The 15,923-nt window shown below is 54.5% G+C and overlaps 7 protein-coding genes across 7 annotated transcripts; 3 read left to right on the top strand and 4 right to left on the bottom strand.

Annotated features, from left to right (window-relative positions):
- Positions 1-2,195: 2,195 nt before the first annotated feature.
- Positions 2,196-3,359, top strand: AYL99_10813 (hypothetical protein; the record flags this gene model as incomplete). The annotated part of the gene is made up of 3 exons (XM_018842319.1): positions 2,196-2,409; positions 2,459-3,234; positions 3,315-3,359. 3 exons carry the CDS (start codon positions 2,196-2,198, stop codon positions 3,357-3,359), a joined length of 1,035 nt encoding a protein of 344 aa, XP_018688480.1.
- Positions 3,360-4,037: 678 nt separating this feature from the next.
- Positions 4,038-4,691, bottom strand: AYL99_10812 (hypothetical protein; the record flags this gene model as incomplete). Its single annotated transcript, XM_018842318.1, has 1 exon — positions 4,038-4,691. One exon carries the CDS (start codon positions 4,689-4,691, stop codon positions 4,038-4,040), a length of 654 nt encoding a protein of 217 aa, XP_018688479.1.
- A 1,285-nt stretch (positions 4,692-5,976) lies between these two features.
- Positions 5,977-7,154, bottom strand: AYL99_10811 (hypothetical protein; the record flags this gene model as incomplete). Its single annotated transcript, XM_018842317.1, has 3 exons — positions 5,977-6,363; positions 6,421-6,625; positions 6,676-7,154. The coding sequence occupies 3 exons, from the start codon at positions 7,152-7,154 to the stop codon at positions 5,977-5,979; spliced, it is 1,071 nt and encodes a 356-aa protein (XP_018688478.1).
- A 925-nt stretch (positions 7,155-8,079) lies between these two features.
- On the top strand, positions 8,080-8,703 carry AYL99_10810 (hypothetical protein; the record flags this gene model as incomplete). Its single annotated transcript, XM_018842316.1, has 1 exon — positions 8,080-8,703. The coding sequence occupies one exon, from the start codon at positions 8,080-8,082 to the stop codon at positions 8,701-8,703; it is 624 nt and encodes a 207-aa protein (XP_018688477.1).
- Positions 8,704-9,196: 493 nt separating this feature from the next.
- AYL99_10809 (1-aminocyclopropane-1-carboxylate deaminase) lies at positions 9,197-10,445 on the top strand (the record flags this gene model as incomplete). The annotated part of the gene is made up of 2 exons (XM_018842315.1): positions 9,197-9,706; positions 9,879-10,445. 2 exons carry the CDS (start codon positions 9,197-9,199, stop codon positions 10,443-10,445), a joined length of 1,077 nt encoding a protein of 358 aa, XP_018688476.1.
- A 616-nt stretch (positions 10,446-11,061) lies between these two features.
- Positions 11,062-11,805, bottom strand: AYL99_10808 (hypothetical protein; the record flags this gene model as incomplete). Its single annotated transcript, XM_018842314.1, has 1 exon — positions 11,062-11,805. One exon carries the CDS (start codon positions 11,803-11,805, stop codon positions 11,062-11,064), a length of 744 nt encoding a protein of 247 aa, XP_018688475.1.
- Positions 11,806-12,452: 647 nt separating this feature from the next.
- Positions 12,453-15,243, bottom strand: AYL99_10807 (hypothetical protein; the record flags this gene model as incomplete). The annotated part of the gene is made up of 4 exons (XM_018842313.1): positions 12,453-13,621; positions 13,682-15,027; positions 15,093-15,119; positions 15,176-15,243. 4 exons carry the CDS (start codon positions 15,241-15,243, stop codon positions 12,453-12,455), a joined length of 2,610 nt encoding a protein of 869 aa, XP_018688474.1.
- Positions 15,244-15,923: the final 680 nt, after the last annotated feature.

Here is a 15,923-nt window from a genome sequence, read left to right as displayed (position 1 = left end):
CGGCTACAAAAACTTCTCAGCTGCACATCAATTTCGCATTTGCTTGCCTACTTGCCGCCATCTCAGCGGGTAACGTTTCCGGCAACACATAACTTTGATACTTGTGGGGTCAAGCAACACGGGAGCCCATCCCGAGACTTCGGTACACTCACTAAACACCATTGAGCAGACCTCTCCGGAATGGAGTCCGATCAAGAGTCGCCCGGCCGATGAGGTTATCGGCATTTATTGGGTGATAGCACTGAGCCGTGTCTGGGTATAACAAGGCCGCCACAACTAGCCTTTTACAAGACTATGCCTCATACATCCTGTTGAGACTACGACCGTCTGCAAAACTCTTGTCCAGATGACATTTTCACGACTTCATTCGCTTCCGAGGCGACGATTCCAATGTCTACTTTGGAGAAACAGAGATCAATGGTGCGGACGAGCTGCTGCAGGAATTGGAATCCACGTCAATGTTCGCCTCTGTCCCCAAATGCTCCAGTCCATTTGATCTTTCCTCCAGCTCTGGCGAGCTCAAAAAGGTCGAGGAAATCCTCCCCACCCTCTTTCCCAGCGACGGACCCATCATCCGATGCATTGGCCTGAACTGCACTAAACACAGTCGTCTGCCTTGGACGCTGTGGCATCTAAGACGATAGCTAAACTGTGTCAAGTCCAGGAGGGCGGCCGCAGCGACGATCTGCGGGCCCAGGGTTTCGGGCGAGGAGAAGAAAAAAGACGACAGCACGCGTGTGGCGACGAATCCTCCAAATCTGGATGTGACAGCTGCCCAGATCGAGAACGTGGCGGCTCCCAGCGTGGCGATTAAAAACGAAACCCTGATACCGAATACATTGACCAAGGGAACCCAGAACAGGCACTTGGAATTGGTGGTTAGTACGCGACCAGCAATACCATCTTGATGTACATGACACTACTCCGGAACCGTAGGCCAGTGAAGGGCCGTTGATAGTGTCCGAGAGCGCAGAGAAGCTCACATAGAAGTCATCGGCAAAGTCGAAGAAAAAGGGCCCCTGCAGAGTCACTGCCAGTCTCACTCTCCCAACATTCACCTTCCTTCACACATACCACAATGATCAAGTTCAAAGTCCCGATGAATAACCAATACGACAGCACGGACGTGAGACTCCGTTTCTGCCGAGTCGCAAAGTTCAAGGGTCATGGGCGTCCGGTAGAAGGCTTGGGATCCCGGGGATTGGTTGCCGTTGCGGTCATACTAGATGGGCAGAGGCGGTCCAGTGTCTGGAAACTTACTGTCGGAGTCTGAGGGAAGGCTGAATTCTTGGATGCAATCAGCAAACACGACTGGCATCGATGTGGAGATGGATAGATGGGTGATAGCCAGCCATGGTCTTACCATTCTTGACGTCCACGCCACCGCGATTCTCCCGCTCGGCGGGACCCAACTCAACGGATACTATGGTCAGTTAGTTGCTCGTTCGGAGATCTTGCAAAGCAGGGTTGTCTCTCCTGATGACTGTCTGCTGCACCTCTGCCCTGCCATATATTTATACGCACAGGCAGCTCTTGACTCTATCTTTGACCCGATTGATCTAAGTTCGATCTCGGGGCAGACTCCCGAGTGGCGGTCAAGGAGGATGAACCAGAGTTGCGCCCCACGAGCCCCGAATCAGTCTCCAAGACAGCTTTGTGGAGAAGAGTCTGGCCTGAGTGGCGTAACAGGAGCGCGGACAGTTCTGCTAACATCGATTATTGTTAACACGGGCATATTCGATGACATATCGACGAACACAGGAGACGTCTACCTCGAAGCGAATCTTCGAGATATCTCTCCACTATGGGAAAACGAACATTCGACATCATCATCATCGGAGCTGGGATCGCAGGACTTGCAGCGTCAACTACTCTTGCAGAAAAAGGCAACCATGTCACCGTCCTCGAAGGTGCCCCAAAGGTTGTTTCTGTGCCAGGCCATGCTGGTCACCCACTCTGGCTAATCGATTGACATCAGCTCTCGGCCGTGGGTGCTGGGATCCAGCTTCCTCCAAATTCGATGCACGTGTTGAAAAGACTGGGAGTCCACGACGAGGCGAGTATTTGTCACCCTTCTCGAAGGATGCGGGAAATGCATCGCCTAATCCGGTGGTGGGAAATAGATTGCGAGTCTCTCCTGCTGGCCCAAGTCGATCTATTTGAAACGGTGGAAAGATGGCAGCACGATTGTCCAGATGCCCTTGCTGCCGGACGTCCAACAACGATATGGAGAGCCGTATTTGGTAATTCATCGCGCGGATCTCCACAAGGTCCTTCTCGATAGAGCATATAAGGCCGGAGTCAAAATCATCCTGGACACGTTCGTTTCCATCATCAACGAGGCCGAGCCATCCGTCATCCTTGGGGATGGCACGAAGTTGACGGCGGATTTGATCATCGGAGCGGACGGTAAGGTGTCGTCTCTTTTCTTGATGATAGTTTCTCATTTACTCGACAGGGCTCAAATCGCACGCGCGCAAAGCCGTCTTGAACGGCCAGGACGTCAACATCCGCTTCTCGCCTAGCTGCGTGTATCGTACGCTGATTCCGGCGGCGTCGTTACGAAGCAACCCGGACCTGGAGCCGCTCATTGACCATGCCAACGCAATCTACTGGGTCGGACCCCAAGCGCACGTCGTCGCGTACCCGATCAGCAACAGCACCATGTACAACTTTGTGCTGTGCGACTCCAGCACGCCGTCCGTGGGGCTGGTGGCGAAAGTGGTGCCGCTGAGCGAACTGCAGACTCGATTCGGCGACTGGGACCCCCTCGTGCGCCAGCTGATCGACCTGGTCCCGGAGCCGCTCAAGTGGCAGCTCGCCGAGATCGAGGAGTCGCCGACGTGGGTGTCGACATCCGGCAGGCTGGTCGTGATCGGCGACGCCAGCCACGCAATGGTGCCGCATCTCGCCCAGGGGGCTGCCATGGCGCTCGAGGACGCCGCCGCCCTGGCCGAGTGTGTGGACAGAGCTGCTGACCGCACGGACCTTCCTGTCCTGATGGGACATTTTCAGGACATTCGGAGAGACCGCTGCTATCGCATCCAACGAGAGGCGCGCGAGCTGGGTGAGATGTGGCATATCCCCGATGGGCCGGAGCAGGAGAGACGAGACCAGGACATGCGCCAGGCCAGTCTGGAAGACTCCTGGTCTGTGGCTACGAGTGACAACCCGAATCGCTGGGGCGACGCAAAGTTCCAGCCCTATCTCTTCGGCTACGATGCTTTCCAGGAGGTGAGTCCCCTCGACCACAGAATCTTGGTATGGGGGTTGGTTGTCATGTGGAGCATTTCTGACTGTGTTCAATCCTGCAGGCGATAACACACCTTGATACACACTATAAACAACCACAGAGATGATATTAAAATCAAGACTTTAGGCGCGTGTCTTTGGTCTTTTCTCTAAAAGATATAAAATGCGTCCAGTTTACCACTGCTGGTGAAAGCGAATAGTTAAGAGATCTTGTACCCGAAGTTTCTTCTTACTGTACACTTTCCCCTTACCATATCTCGTAGAGAGGGGCGGGCCACCTCATCCAGCCGCTTTCGGTGGGCGTCGTCGTCCGGGATCTAGCGACGTAGCTTCGCCTCGAGCTCGTTGACATGGCTACACCACTCAATGAATTAGATCTGATGGGCAAGGGATCTAGTGCAGCACGGCCTTGCTCCTGCGAACACTTGGTTCGCTGGTATATGAGCGGCACACGTCTGGTGAGTTGGAAATGTACTCATCTACGCAGCCAGCCGGCGGAAATAGAGAATAAAAAGTGCCACGTAATATATATTTTACGTAGCAATAGATTAGTCCATTTTAAATGGCAGGAGATGCAGATACAACATGACAATGAGCCCACCCACCCAGCCCGACAACACCTGTGCAAACCCCCAACGACAACTCCCTTCTCGTTTAATACTCCCACCACACCAAAGCCCAACCAACCATTCCAACCCACAAAGGAAATGTATTATTCCAAGAAAAATAGAACAGCTATATTTCCTCTTTTCCTTCCCGGTCGAGCCGACAGCCAACGCCGTCTTCTACCATTTCCGAGTCGGGATGTTGGCGAGACAGACGCCGACTTGGTCATTGACGCAGGACCCCGGCCCATTGTTGACCCGCACGGCGAGGTCGTAGTTGGTGTCGGCGGTGCCGCCGATCGGAAGCTCGTTGTACATGTAGCATCGCTGCTCCTCGACATTGACGACGACGCTCAGGCAGAGGTAGTCGACGTCGCACTGCTCCGAGCAGTAGTCCATGTGGTTGTCGGTGAGAGAACCCAGCGAGTAGATGCCCAGCAGGATGGTGCTATCGTCGTAGATGGGGTGGGTGCCGCACGTCATCGAGTACGAGCAGCCGCAGTAGTTGTCGGCCTGGTAGCTTTCGTTGTTGATGCAGTCGCTGGTGGGCGTGGCCGCGGCGAGTGCGGCGGAACTGCTGCTGCTGGTGCTGGTCGTGGAAGTGGTCGTAGTGGTGCTGGTCGAAGTCGTCGTGGTCCACGAGGTGGTCCATGAGTTGGACCAAGAGGTCGACCAGGACGTCGAGCATGATGTTGACCAAGAGGTCGGTGATGGATCGAGGGATAGTGTGGGAGACGTCATCATATCGCTCGACCACGAACTGCTGGTATAAGCATTCGTAATGTCAAGTGACAGCGCCAGAAGGGCAAAGCTGAAGACTGAAGATGACGGCATTTCCAAGGACGATGCAGGACGACGTGTAAGAGAGACGAACTGATACAGGAGCTGCAGGCGCTGGTATGTCTTTCTGATCGAGCGTCCCGTCGAGCATTATATAGGCCTGCAGGGCGACGAACCAAAAGGCAACCTACCTCCTGAAGCACTCGTGTTGTGAACCGCCAGAGCAGTCAACAGACCTGCACATCCTATCAGGGGAACTTACAGTCCTTCGTCCACGGCAACCAAGCAATGGCATCTTCGACAGCTCGTGTACTCGATGCGGGAAAACCGCACATCCCCAACCTCGGCCGCGCCAGACGAGGCTCTCCCACAGCGGTCGGTTTCCCATCTCTCGCACAGACCAAGCCACCAGTGCTTCACGGGTTGAAGTCAATGCAGAGTTTCAATAGCCGAGACAATGGTTGACTGAGGGCGAAAGCATTGCAAGCAGCGGAAAAGGTTTCCCCAGGAGACAATCGATAATGGTCGTTAGATCGTTGCGTTGGGTTTTCAGAGCCAAGCCCAGATCCCGGTATGCTCGCCGATCACAACATTTTCTTCGAGAGATCCTGTGGAAGGTTAAATGGAGCGGTGATGTTTGGTGCAGATGGAGGTGAAGTGCAGATGAAGCGGGTAGAGGCCTAGGGAAGCTTTGGACAAAGTTCAATACAGTTAAACGGCGCCACCCCCGGAAATTAATGTTTGGACGCAAAAGGGTATATTGCCTTGCGAGTTTGTCTCTATTCTTACCTCAGGGAAACACAACAGATATGCCGGGGCCAAATCACGGATGAAGATCTGGAGACGGACCGTCGACTAGGAGGCGACTTGACAAGGATTGATTGCTTGGTCTGTTGACACTAGCCGAATCGAGTATATTTGTGGAGGCGGCCTTCATATTGTCCGGAATGGGAGCTATGCAGAGGGCCGAGCATTACTCGAACTTGCATCCACGGTATTAGGACTATGGACATCGCAATCTTGTATCATCTTTACCTGGTGATCGCCTCTAGAGGGTTGTCTGCTGTAAGGGGGCAGCATCTCAGGTATTAACATTCTTCGTCTTCTTGGCCACATACAGACGTAGAGCCGTCGTTCTATAAGTCCATCGTCAACCAGTACCCAAGTCTTCATATCACAGCAAGATCCAGTTCCCAGGTGGAAAAAAAAATTCAAACACCCTGCTCGAAAACCAAGCTAACTTGATTGCTGCTTCGTACATGCACATAGGTCAGCCAGAACGTGCGCCTCATGCTTCGTCAATATCACCATCACATTTTTTCCCGCCATAATCTCACATCTAGTCGGCATTCTTCTTTCGTCGTATTCCTCTAACCTCGCGGAGGCGTCTTTGGTGTTCTGAATCGACTTGGTTTCTCTCTGGATCACTGTCCAGGTCTCTTCCCTTTGCGCTCCTGCTCCGGCTTCTATCTGCGTGGCTGGTTTCGGGCTCTACTGGCCGGATTTCGTCTGTCGCCCTATGTTTGCCTTTAGAAGACGAGTGCTGCCGTGATGTGGGTGGTCTGCCGCCACTAGTCTCTGTCATCTCAGGGAGATCCCGGTGTTTTCGTTGAGAAGATATCCTCTTTGATCTTCTGTCGTGCTTGTTGGAGGAAGCTGCGAGGCCGCCACCTCCCATTATGGCCGGATCATTGTGGTATTCCCAACCTTTTGTATAGTGCATATGCTTGGCCAACAGATCAGCATCGTTGCTGCACCAAATACTCGCCACGTTTGGACCTACCTGATGCGGACCCCAAATATCCGGAGTTGCTGCACGAGCTCCTCCTCTGTGCTCATCGTCCCTTGGGAACCCCGAAGTCACCGCTCTCCTCTCTTCGATCTTCCTCTGTTGTCGCCGCTTGAACCAGATGGCGAGCCAGATAAGAAACGCAAACCCCACGACGAGAATTCCGAGCATGAGGATCCAACGCCAATGACCATCGATCCTGTAAATTTTGTCAACATCTCAGTGAAGAATCTCCCATAACGGACCTACCATGACTGGTGTGAAGGAGGAGCAGGCGCCGACGCGCTGCCCGTCCCTGTGTTTGTAGCTGTCGGAGGAGGTGTAGAGTAACTTGTGATGGTCACCACTGTTGTCGAGCTTGGTTGGAAAGTGGAGGTCGTGGTCTCTAATGGGTCGATACCGCTACCAACCTTTTGACAGAAGCCCGTGAACCATGTTTGCAGCAGTGCTCTGTCAGACTCGCTCGTGCATTCGGCGGTGCAGATGGCGTCAGGAGTGCTGTACAATGCTTGCAGGAAGCTGCTCTGACAGAAGCAATTCTCGTATGTGATCTGATTTGTGGCTGGCTGGGCTGGGGGCACACAAGCCGTCTGCGCCTGCAGTAGCACCGCACAATTGACAGCGCAGCTAGGGAATTGGTCGGAGGGCGACGTGGGAACAATGTTCTGAGCCGACACGAATCGCAAGAGGCCTAGGAGGAGAGGAGAGGACTTCAAGAGGGAGCGCATTCTGAACACGATTGACCTGTGTCGCGCACACTTTGGTCGAGTTCACAGGGTGCTGGTAGAGGCGAATTCGCGTGCGCATTGACGGTCGTCGAAGGGAGCGAACATGGGTCGGACTGTTGAAGTAGAGGGCCGGTGATGACGACTAGGAAAAGCAAACGGCGGACATGGTGAGTCGCCGCATCTACCAGCAATTCAAACGAGTGCGATGCTGCTAACTCGGAGGCGGGCAACAGCAGAGAGCAGAAACAAGGCGAATGGCAAGGGAGTGGAATCAGGAACTTAAAGGGACATGCTAGCATAGTAGGCGGGGATCTGATAGGCATTTTATTCAATGGGCATTTCCGGTTCCAGAAAGGCAAATGAACGAGCCGGTAAAAAGAGCAGAGTAGGATCGAGGCAACATGCATAACGCAGGTTCGCGCGGAGCGAAAAAGGGAGGACGGGATGGGACGGTTGGTGGAGGGGATTGCGATGCATAAAGTGACAGGTAGAGCCAGCGACAATTGGCCAGTCGACGGCGAGCTCTCCACCGGGGCAGCTGGCAGCTGTCAAATCAGTGCTTGGGGGTTCACCGGGGTTCCGTAGAGGGACGCAGGATAGGCCATCTAGGCCTCCTAGGGGCAGATGAGCTCATTTGCGGGCGGACCTCTCTGCACGCTGCAAGCAGAGTTTAGGCGGGCTGCGCCTAGGGGGCAATAGAGAGCCGGCCTTGGCCACTTTCGGGGGGGAGAAGGGGGGGCCGCCTCGGCTACTGAGTACCGGCTCGTACTGAGTAATAGACATGGCTGGGAGAAGGTGGGGACGCACCTCAGGTACACACTCACACACTCCATGTTCTGTACACAAACTCACGTCCACCACGACCCACGACGCACGGCTTCATGCCTGGCTTCAACCGTGCCGTCCAAACCATCATCTGCCCATCATGTCAAAAGCCATCTCATCCTCCTCCACTCTCCTCACACATCTCTTCCAAGACCTCGCCGGCACCTGGCTGCTCCACCGTAAGTTACAAAGCGGCAACCCTTCGGAACCATCGGGGCGCTGCTCAGGCACGGCGACATTCACAAAAACCCCTTCTCCGTCACCTGTGCTCGACGCCGATGGGAAACTTAACATTGCCGATGCAGAGCTCCTGTACCATGAGCAAGGCGACTTTGAGATGATGAAGGCCGTTGGCAACAATTTGGCCAGTGTGCCCACCTTCACCTTCTCGAGGAAATACATCTGGCGTCTGTCAAGGGCTGAGAATGCCTACACCATCAGCATCTGGTTTACCAAGCCAGGCACCGAGACCATTGACTATCTCTTCCACAAGATAGACCTTCCTCTCGACCACGACCCAGATGCGCAGTCGGAACTGAGGCTGGTCCTCAACGGTACAGGAGGCCATCTCTGCGTGGAGGATTTTTACACCAGCTCGTACTCGTTCACGATGAAACGCCCTGATGCGACTTCGCCGTTTTCTCTGTTCTCCTGGACGACCCTCCATGAAGTGCTCGGTCCCAAGAAAGATCAACACATTGAGACGACTTTCGTCAGACCCTGATTAAACTCGGTTCAAGAGCGTTGAAGGTTATCCCTCTTCAACTTTTCCAGCCATCCATCGAGGACTATTGATAGTGGTTGACTAGAAGAGCTTGATTGGCCTGCATCTCACGAGATACACCTTATAAAAGAACAGGAATGAAACACATATCAGCAGAACGCGCCCTCGGCGTCAGGGCCCTGGACTAATCAACCCCCGAGTCTCCCGACTGTCCCCAGCTGCCATACCGAACAACACGCCGTGACCGCGATTTCAATAGCCTTGCTCCGGCTTTGAGAAGACAACGGACAACACCCCCTCGCCATTCGAACTGCATTGAGGTGCCAAGTCCATTGTCCGTCGGTGAAATGACATTGCTATTGGCCGTAGCGAACCTCAGGCGATATTTCTTCGTCTACAAAATGCACTCAACCCCCCAATACGAGTGTCATCTTCAGTGACCGTAATTTGGGCATAGGACACTGAGCAGGAGAACGCACAGATCGACCCCGACATGGCAGCAACCAGCTTGAAGACGGAAGACATTCCCCTTCCCGAAACCTTTGGCTCCATCCCCCGATACCCCCTCACTCTAGGACCATCCCCCATCCATGCTCTTCCAAACATAACCGCTGCCCTAGGGGGCAAGGTCGGTGTGTATGCTAAGCGAGAAGACCTCAACTCGGCCCTCGCATTTGGTGGCAACAAGACCCGCAAACTCGAGTATCTGGTCCCCGACGCTCTCTCCCAGAAATGCGACACATTGGTCTCCATCGGTGGATACCAGTCGAATCATACTCGTCAGGTTGCTGCCGCTGCCGCCAAGTTGGGGTTGAAGTGCAAGCTTGTGCAAGAGAAATGGGTGGATCACGAGGACGTTGGGTATGATAAGGTGGGAAACATCCAGTTGTCGAGACTTATGAGCGCAGATGTGAGGCTTGATCAGTCAGGGTTTGGCATTGAGCACAAGCAGACACTGAAAGGTTTGGAGGAGGAAGTCATTGCCCAGGGAGGGAAACCTTATGTAAGTTTTATCTCCCCCTCTCTCTCTGCTCGTTGCAAGTCGGTGTCGGATGCCGATGACTTGGCTCGGATCATAAGTGCATCCCACGGGCAGCGATTGACGTCGAGCTCCTACTGCCCTCCCTCTGTCCATGTTCCAGCCGTGGATACTGACTTCTGGTCTTCGATATTAGTATATCCCCGCCGGAGCCTCAGATCATCCTCTGGGCGGTCTCGGTTTCGCCCGGTGGGCCTTCGAGGTGCACGCCCAAGAAGAGCAGCTGGGTCAGTTCTTCGACACGATCATCGTCTGTGCCGTCACCGGCTCCACGTTCGCGGGCATGGTGGCCGGCTTCAAACTCCTTGAAAGCCTCCATCCACGGCCTGACGAGAAGAAGAGAAAGATCATCGGCATCGACGCCAGCGCAAAGCCCAAGGAGACATTCGACCAAGTCTTGCGGATTGCTCGACAGACCGCCTCCAAGATCGGGCTGAACGAATCAGACATCGCCGTGAGCGACATCATTCTCGACACGCGGTACCACGCGGGCACGTACGGGTTAGCCGACGAAGCAACCCTCGAGGCGATCCGGTTCGGGGCCAGGACAGAAGCGTTCATCACGGATCCCGTGTACGAGGGCAAGAGTCTCGCAGGCATGATTGACATGATCAGGAAGGGCGAGATTGCGGCAGGAAGCAATGTGCTCTACGCCCACTTGGGCGGTCAGTTGGCGCTGAATGCGTATTCGGAGATTCAGTGAGACGGTACTGGTACTGGAGTATCCGGGCAAGTGATTGTCTGTGAATATACATATTTCAGTGTTGCGCGAGACACTAGATCCATGTTTCCTTGTTTGAGAGAAGCCCACCGACCCCTGATACGATCCCACAGGCACCTATGCAGAGAGACTTGTCTCACAGCTCACAGCCCAAAGGGGATAGATAGCCGTGTCTGTTAGACGCTCACTTATCCAGAAGCGTGATGACGGGGAGCAGCACAGACACACCGCCTGTAGAACTCCTCCTTCTGTCAACCATCGCTGAAGACTAGCCAACAAACCAAGCAAACACCCAGATGAATTGATTGCACTCCAACATGCCAATCCCGTTACCACCTCGCCGGAGCCCCCCCTTTCCTTGCCCCCCTTCCAGAACACGCCAGAAGTCCACCATACAGGGGAGAGGAGAGGAGAAGGGGCGTGCGTCTAATCCCCTTCTTTCCTTTCGCAGACTTATATCAGAGCCCGCACCAAGGCAAACCCCACAAGAAATTCAAAATCAGAATTTTCCCTGTCCTTCGCCTGAGAAATGCATTTCTCGCCACTTTCTTTCTTCCCTTCTGCCCCGTCCTTTCCTTTCGTACCCCCAGATCTAAAATTAATTCTTCAACCTGCCCGGCTTCTCCGTCCCGGCCTTCTGCGACCCATTGAGCAGCGCATAGATGCGCTTCAAGACGACCGTGTTCCCCGCCATGACGACGGCGCTCAGGCCGAACAGGGCGACGCGCTGGGTCTGGTCCAGCAGGGCGAAGAGCGGGTACGGGTAGAAGCCGTTGTAGGAGTAGCACAGCTCGATCCAGAACCAGTAGAGGAAGGCGATGGCGGTGCTGAGCACGACGGCGGGCACGGCGGTGATGGTCCACGGCGGGCTGAAGAGCAGCAGGTCGACGAGCAGCAGGGCCGACGGCGTGGCGTGGAAGCTGACGTCCGTCGGGAGCGGCAGCTCCAGCTCCTTGGGCACCACCAGCTGCGGGTCGATCGCGCGCAGGCCCCAGTACAGCGTGCTGACCAGCACCTCCATCGGCGCCGAGCACATGCTCAGCACGTTCTTCGCGGCGAACAGCCGCCGGGACAGCGTCAGGTCGGCCAGCAGGCCCAGCACGAAGGTGACGGTGGCGAGCGTCAGCCCGATGATGGTCAGGTACTGGAAGTGCCACCCGTACGCGCTGTTGATGTGGTTGGGGTGCGTGCTCAGCCAGTGGAAGCTGTAGGCGAAGCTGGCAAGACCGGCTGAGTGAAGGAGGGCTGAGACGCCTCGCGAGGGCGACTGGAGCTTTTGCAGCGGGTGGCGTTGGATGAGTTTGTCCATACCAAGTGTCTCCGACGGTGATTCAGAGGCCATATTTTATGTGAGAGAGAAAGAGCTCAACAAAGTGGACGACCGGGGATGACTAGCTCCTCAGCTAAAGCCGAAAATTCAAAGGAATAGAATCAGGTCAAAGAGAATGAGCTACCAGTAAGTGAGGGTGTCCCCCGGTGTGTACTCAATGCGTCCGATCGGCCTATAACACCTTCAAAGCGACAGAGGGGAAGAAAAGAAGAGAGAAGTGATGCTGAAGAACGACGACGGTGACGAAGTGAGATGGAAGATCAAAGATGGAAGATCCCAGCTGACGTAAATTGGTGGCATTTTATTTCCGAGCCTCGTGAGGCTAGTGAGGCCTTGCAATAGAACCGAAGTATCTCCAGTGCTTCGCAGAGCTATCGCTATGTACCTTTAACTGGGCAAGTCCAGCTCGTAAGACAATATCCAAAGATTGCTTCGAATTGCCCCCCCATTGATACCTATAAATATGTACCCATATATGTAATGGCAGTCTGGGTATTTGGACGACGCCCGCAACTCCCACGCTAAAGAAAAGAAACAACAAACAGTATTCCATAAACATCACGAGGGAGACATCGAACCGATCGGTCCCCTTTCCTCCCCGCAAAGATACACACTTCTTCAACTCTCTTCTTTCATATCAAGGGTAGAGAGACAGGTTTTCAGCCAAAGAACTCGCCAGTTACCAGGCATTCCCAACTGAGCCCGGTCCTCCACACTTCTTCCATGATCCGACGGGCCCGACTGACTTGACACATTCCAAGTCCCTCGGCGCCTTTGATTCGACTCAATACTTCAGCACGATCCAAGGCGTCTTCTGCTTCAACTCCCGCGGTGAACATGGGGAAGAGCAAACATGCTTCGGCACTTCCGCCGGCTCGGATCTGCTGGAGGACCTTGACAATTTCGTGGACGGCCATCTGCACCTCCTGGTCCCCACGCGGGAGGTTATGGATCCGTCGCAAGAGATGGACCAGCCCAGCCCAGTGAAAGGCCGAATTTGTCGCCAGAGATTCTTCAACGTCCTTTTCCGACATCTCGGCATAAGCCGAATTGCGACGCGTGCCGTGCGTTCCGCAGAGGGATGCTTTGGTGATCTGGGGACTGTGGTGAGCGCACTGGATCTGCTCATGGTTGCGAGCTCGTTCGAGATCCTGACGCAGTTTCTCTGCCCTCTTGAGCATGTCCATGGAAGGCTTCCAGTCTTCGTTGATCTGTCCTGTGTCCGGGTCAATTCGGCCTGCCGTTTCACATTCTCTCGCCAAAAGAGCCACCTGGGCTAGGATTTGCACACATCTGGTTGTGAATCCGAGGAGACAGTCGATCGTATAGTCGTCTTCATCATCGCCATCGTCATCGGTCAACGACAACTCTTTGGCCGAGGTGCTGTCCTCGTGCGAGCTGGACCAGTAGTTGCCCGCATAGAGGGGCTCCTCATTACGCCTCCCCGAAAGCGAACCCATCACGTCGAGATACGCCAGCCATCTCGTCAAGAAGTACATGACAGGGTCTTTGCGTGAAATGGAGTGCGGACCGGTGCGAGCGCGGATAATGCTCCGAGCAATGCTGAGATGATTTTGCCATGGGATCGACACCCCAAAACTGGAAGGTGAGATGATTTCCAGCGACGCAAGCATGATCGCCGTCGCCAGATTCGCGTTCGATACCTCGGTATTCGACACGTTATCTAGAGTCTGCCGCAGGGAAGGGAACACATCCCGGACCCAGTGCGCTATGCGGTTCGCAGGTTCCGGGTGATTCAAAAGCCGGGCTCGGTGGCACGCCGAGTACGCTAGCAGCAGGTTCAGCAGGTTCTGATTTTCGACGGCCACTATTTAAGGTCAGAACAGGAATCCCAGTTATGAAGTAGAGGAGGATCTTGCAGACATACTCTTTGGTAGTATCGTTTTGAATGGGTTTTCGGGACAATCGTGAGGAACAAGAATTCTGGCCGTGTGGTTAAGGAAGTGATGGAAGTATAGAAGGTTCATCGGATTCTCCGACAGAGCACGGGGCAATGGCTCCAGCTTCCGAGGGATCTTGATGGGCACCGGCGCGGCATAGTATCCTCCGCTGGCAAATACCGTCTCTCGACTGACCAGACCGAAGCCAAACTCCGGGACACCTAAATCTGTGTCATTCAACCAAGACTCGAAGTCGCTGTGTTCCGATGGTGACATTCCAGAGATGGCCATGGTATCGTTGTTCCGGGGAACGTCAAGATCGACATTACCACGATCTTGGCCGTAAGTCTCCGTTTCCGAGTACGATATCATCCGCTGGTGTAAAGAGCCCCGTCGCGGAATCTGTTCGTCGAATGTCCCGTTCTGATCATCTTGCCTGGAATCTCGGCGATCCTCCGGCTCCGGGTCTTCAGAGAGCAGCGAGCTTACGGAGATCCGTCTGTCCTCGTTGTCTTGTGTCTGAGAGGTGGCCGAGGTCGCCGGTGTCAAGGGATTGCTAAGGTAGGAGGGAAAGAAAGTGGGTGTGTGCGGGTTGAACTGGACACGCGGGCCGACCTCTTCAGTATCGTTGGGACCATAAGATCCTGCTCGTTGATAGCTGGGCGCAGTCCTCCCGAAACTGTCTGTTCTCGGACTCAATTTCATCCTCTTGTTCGGGTTGTAGGGCGAATTGGCGGATTCTTGGTATGTCATTGGATTAGACGTGTGCATCGGCGGAGGCATCTGCATAGAATAACCGTTAAAATTGTTCATTCCGTTGCCGAGGTTCGGACTGCCAAAGCCGGATTCTGACGGAGAAGGATAGGGTGGCAGAGACAGCGGATGTCGTACAGAGGGCGGGATGAGGGTAGGGTCGGGGACAGAGGGAGGGTTCACATTGGCGCTGTCACCCCACTGGGGCGTTCTCAGTATCGGCGGAGGTGGAAGGATCGCAGGATTGAAGTCGGTCGTCGCCGGGACAGAGAGATTGTTGGAGAAAGGGTTGATCGAAGGCAATCCAGCGTCCACCGAAGGCTGGTCGACTGCGTAGTCAGGTACTTGGATGGTGACTGGAGGGGCTAGGATCTGGTCGTTGATGTTGGGGCTCTGGTCGAGACTGCCGTTGGTGTATCCATTCGAGGGTTGAGGAGTGCCAAACGACAGAATCTGCGCGCCAGGCTTTCCGTTCCCTTCCTCTTTCTTTTTGTTCCGACCATCCCAGTTCAGTCGAATACTGTAATCGCATGTTTCGCCTTGTCGCTGGCAGTTGGCGCAGGTCGGCTTCTCCTCCCCGCTGAAAAGCACATTGTCAGCATCTACCCAGCCAGTTCACATGCGGAGCGGAAAAGGACCACTTACCATTTGACCTTCCTCGACTTGCAAGGCCTGCGGAAGGGAAGATAAGTTATTGAGCTCGCCACTTGGAAGATGTCTAGACCAACCAGCAACCATTCCTGGACCGCTTCTTGACCTCTTTCCCATCCTGGTCGGGTCTCTTTGGGCGCGGCATGGCGTCGGCGGAGACTTGTCACCGGTGAAGGTCGTGGGACAGCGACATCAGCGTCTGAGTGGAGATGGAATCGGGTCTGGCGTGGGATGAAGGGGTCATCTCAGAGTCAATCCCGACGAGAGGTTGATAAGTTTTGTGGAAAGAATCGAGAGGACTAGTTGAACTCGAAAAGCGCCGACGCGGCACACACACTCACTTAAAAGACAGGCGAGATGCTGGCACGGGCTTCAGGTGCGAAAGCGGCATAGGCGGGGAGAATACTGCACAGGGTGTGCCATAACCATACAATCTCCAACTCAATGGGACTCTAGGATAAGAAAGGGGATGGAATTGACACTGATAGGTCTGTCGGACTGTGGAAGGTTAACCAAAAGAGGAGCAGTGTTGAGCCTTTCCCAGGCGGTGCAGGCGAGGGCTATGGGCGAGGAAAAGGCAACAGATAGGCTCGACAAGGCCTCTCGCCAGTCTCTTTTTTGCCCGGGGTGGATAGTGCAATGGCGCACAAGGGTGAGCCGGGTGCCGGGCGTGAGCTTCCGAAAAAGGTCGAGGGCTAGACCACTGGTCGTAGAAGCTGCCTCGAAGACTTCCTGAGGGGTCCATTATTACCCGAGCTGAACTGAGAACATCTTCCTGCAGAGTGCACGGGCCACAAAAACGACCAACCAGTTTATGCTGACTTT

Source organism: Fonsecaea erecta, assembly GCF_001651985.1.
Source record: "Fonsecaea erecta strain CBS 125763 chromosome Unknown Scaff12, whole genome shotgun sequence".
Taxonomy (NCBI): Eukaryota; Fungi; Ascomycota; class Eurotiomycetes; order Chaetothyriales; family Herpotrichiellaceae; genus Fonsecaea; species Fonsecaea erecta.
Note: the sequence above shows the minus strand (reverse complement) of the source record. Positions and strands in the feature narration are given on the sequence as shown.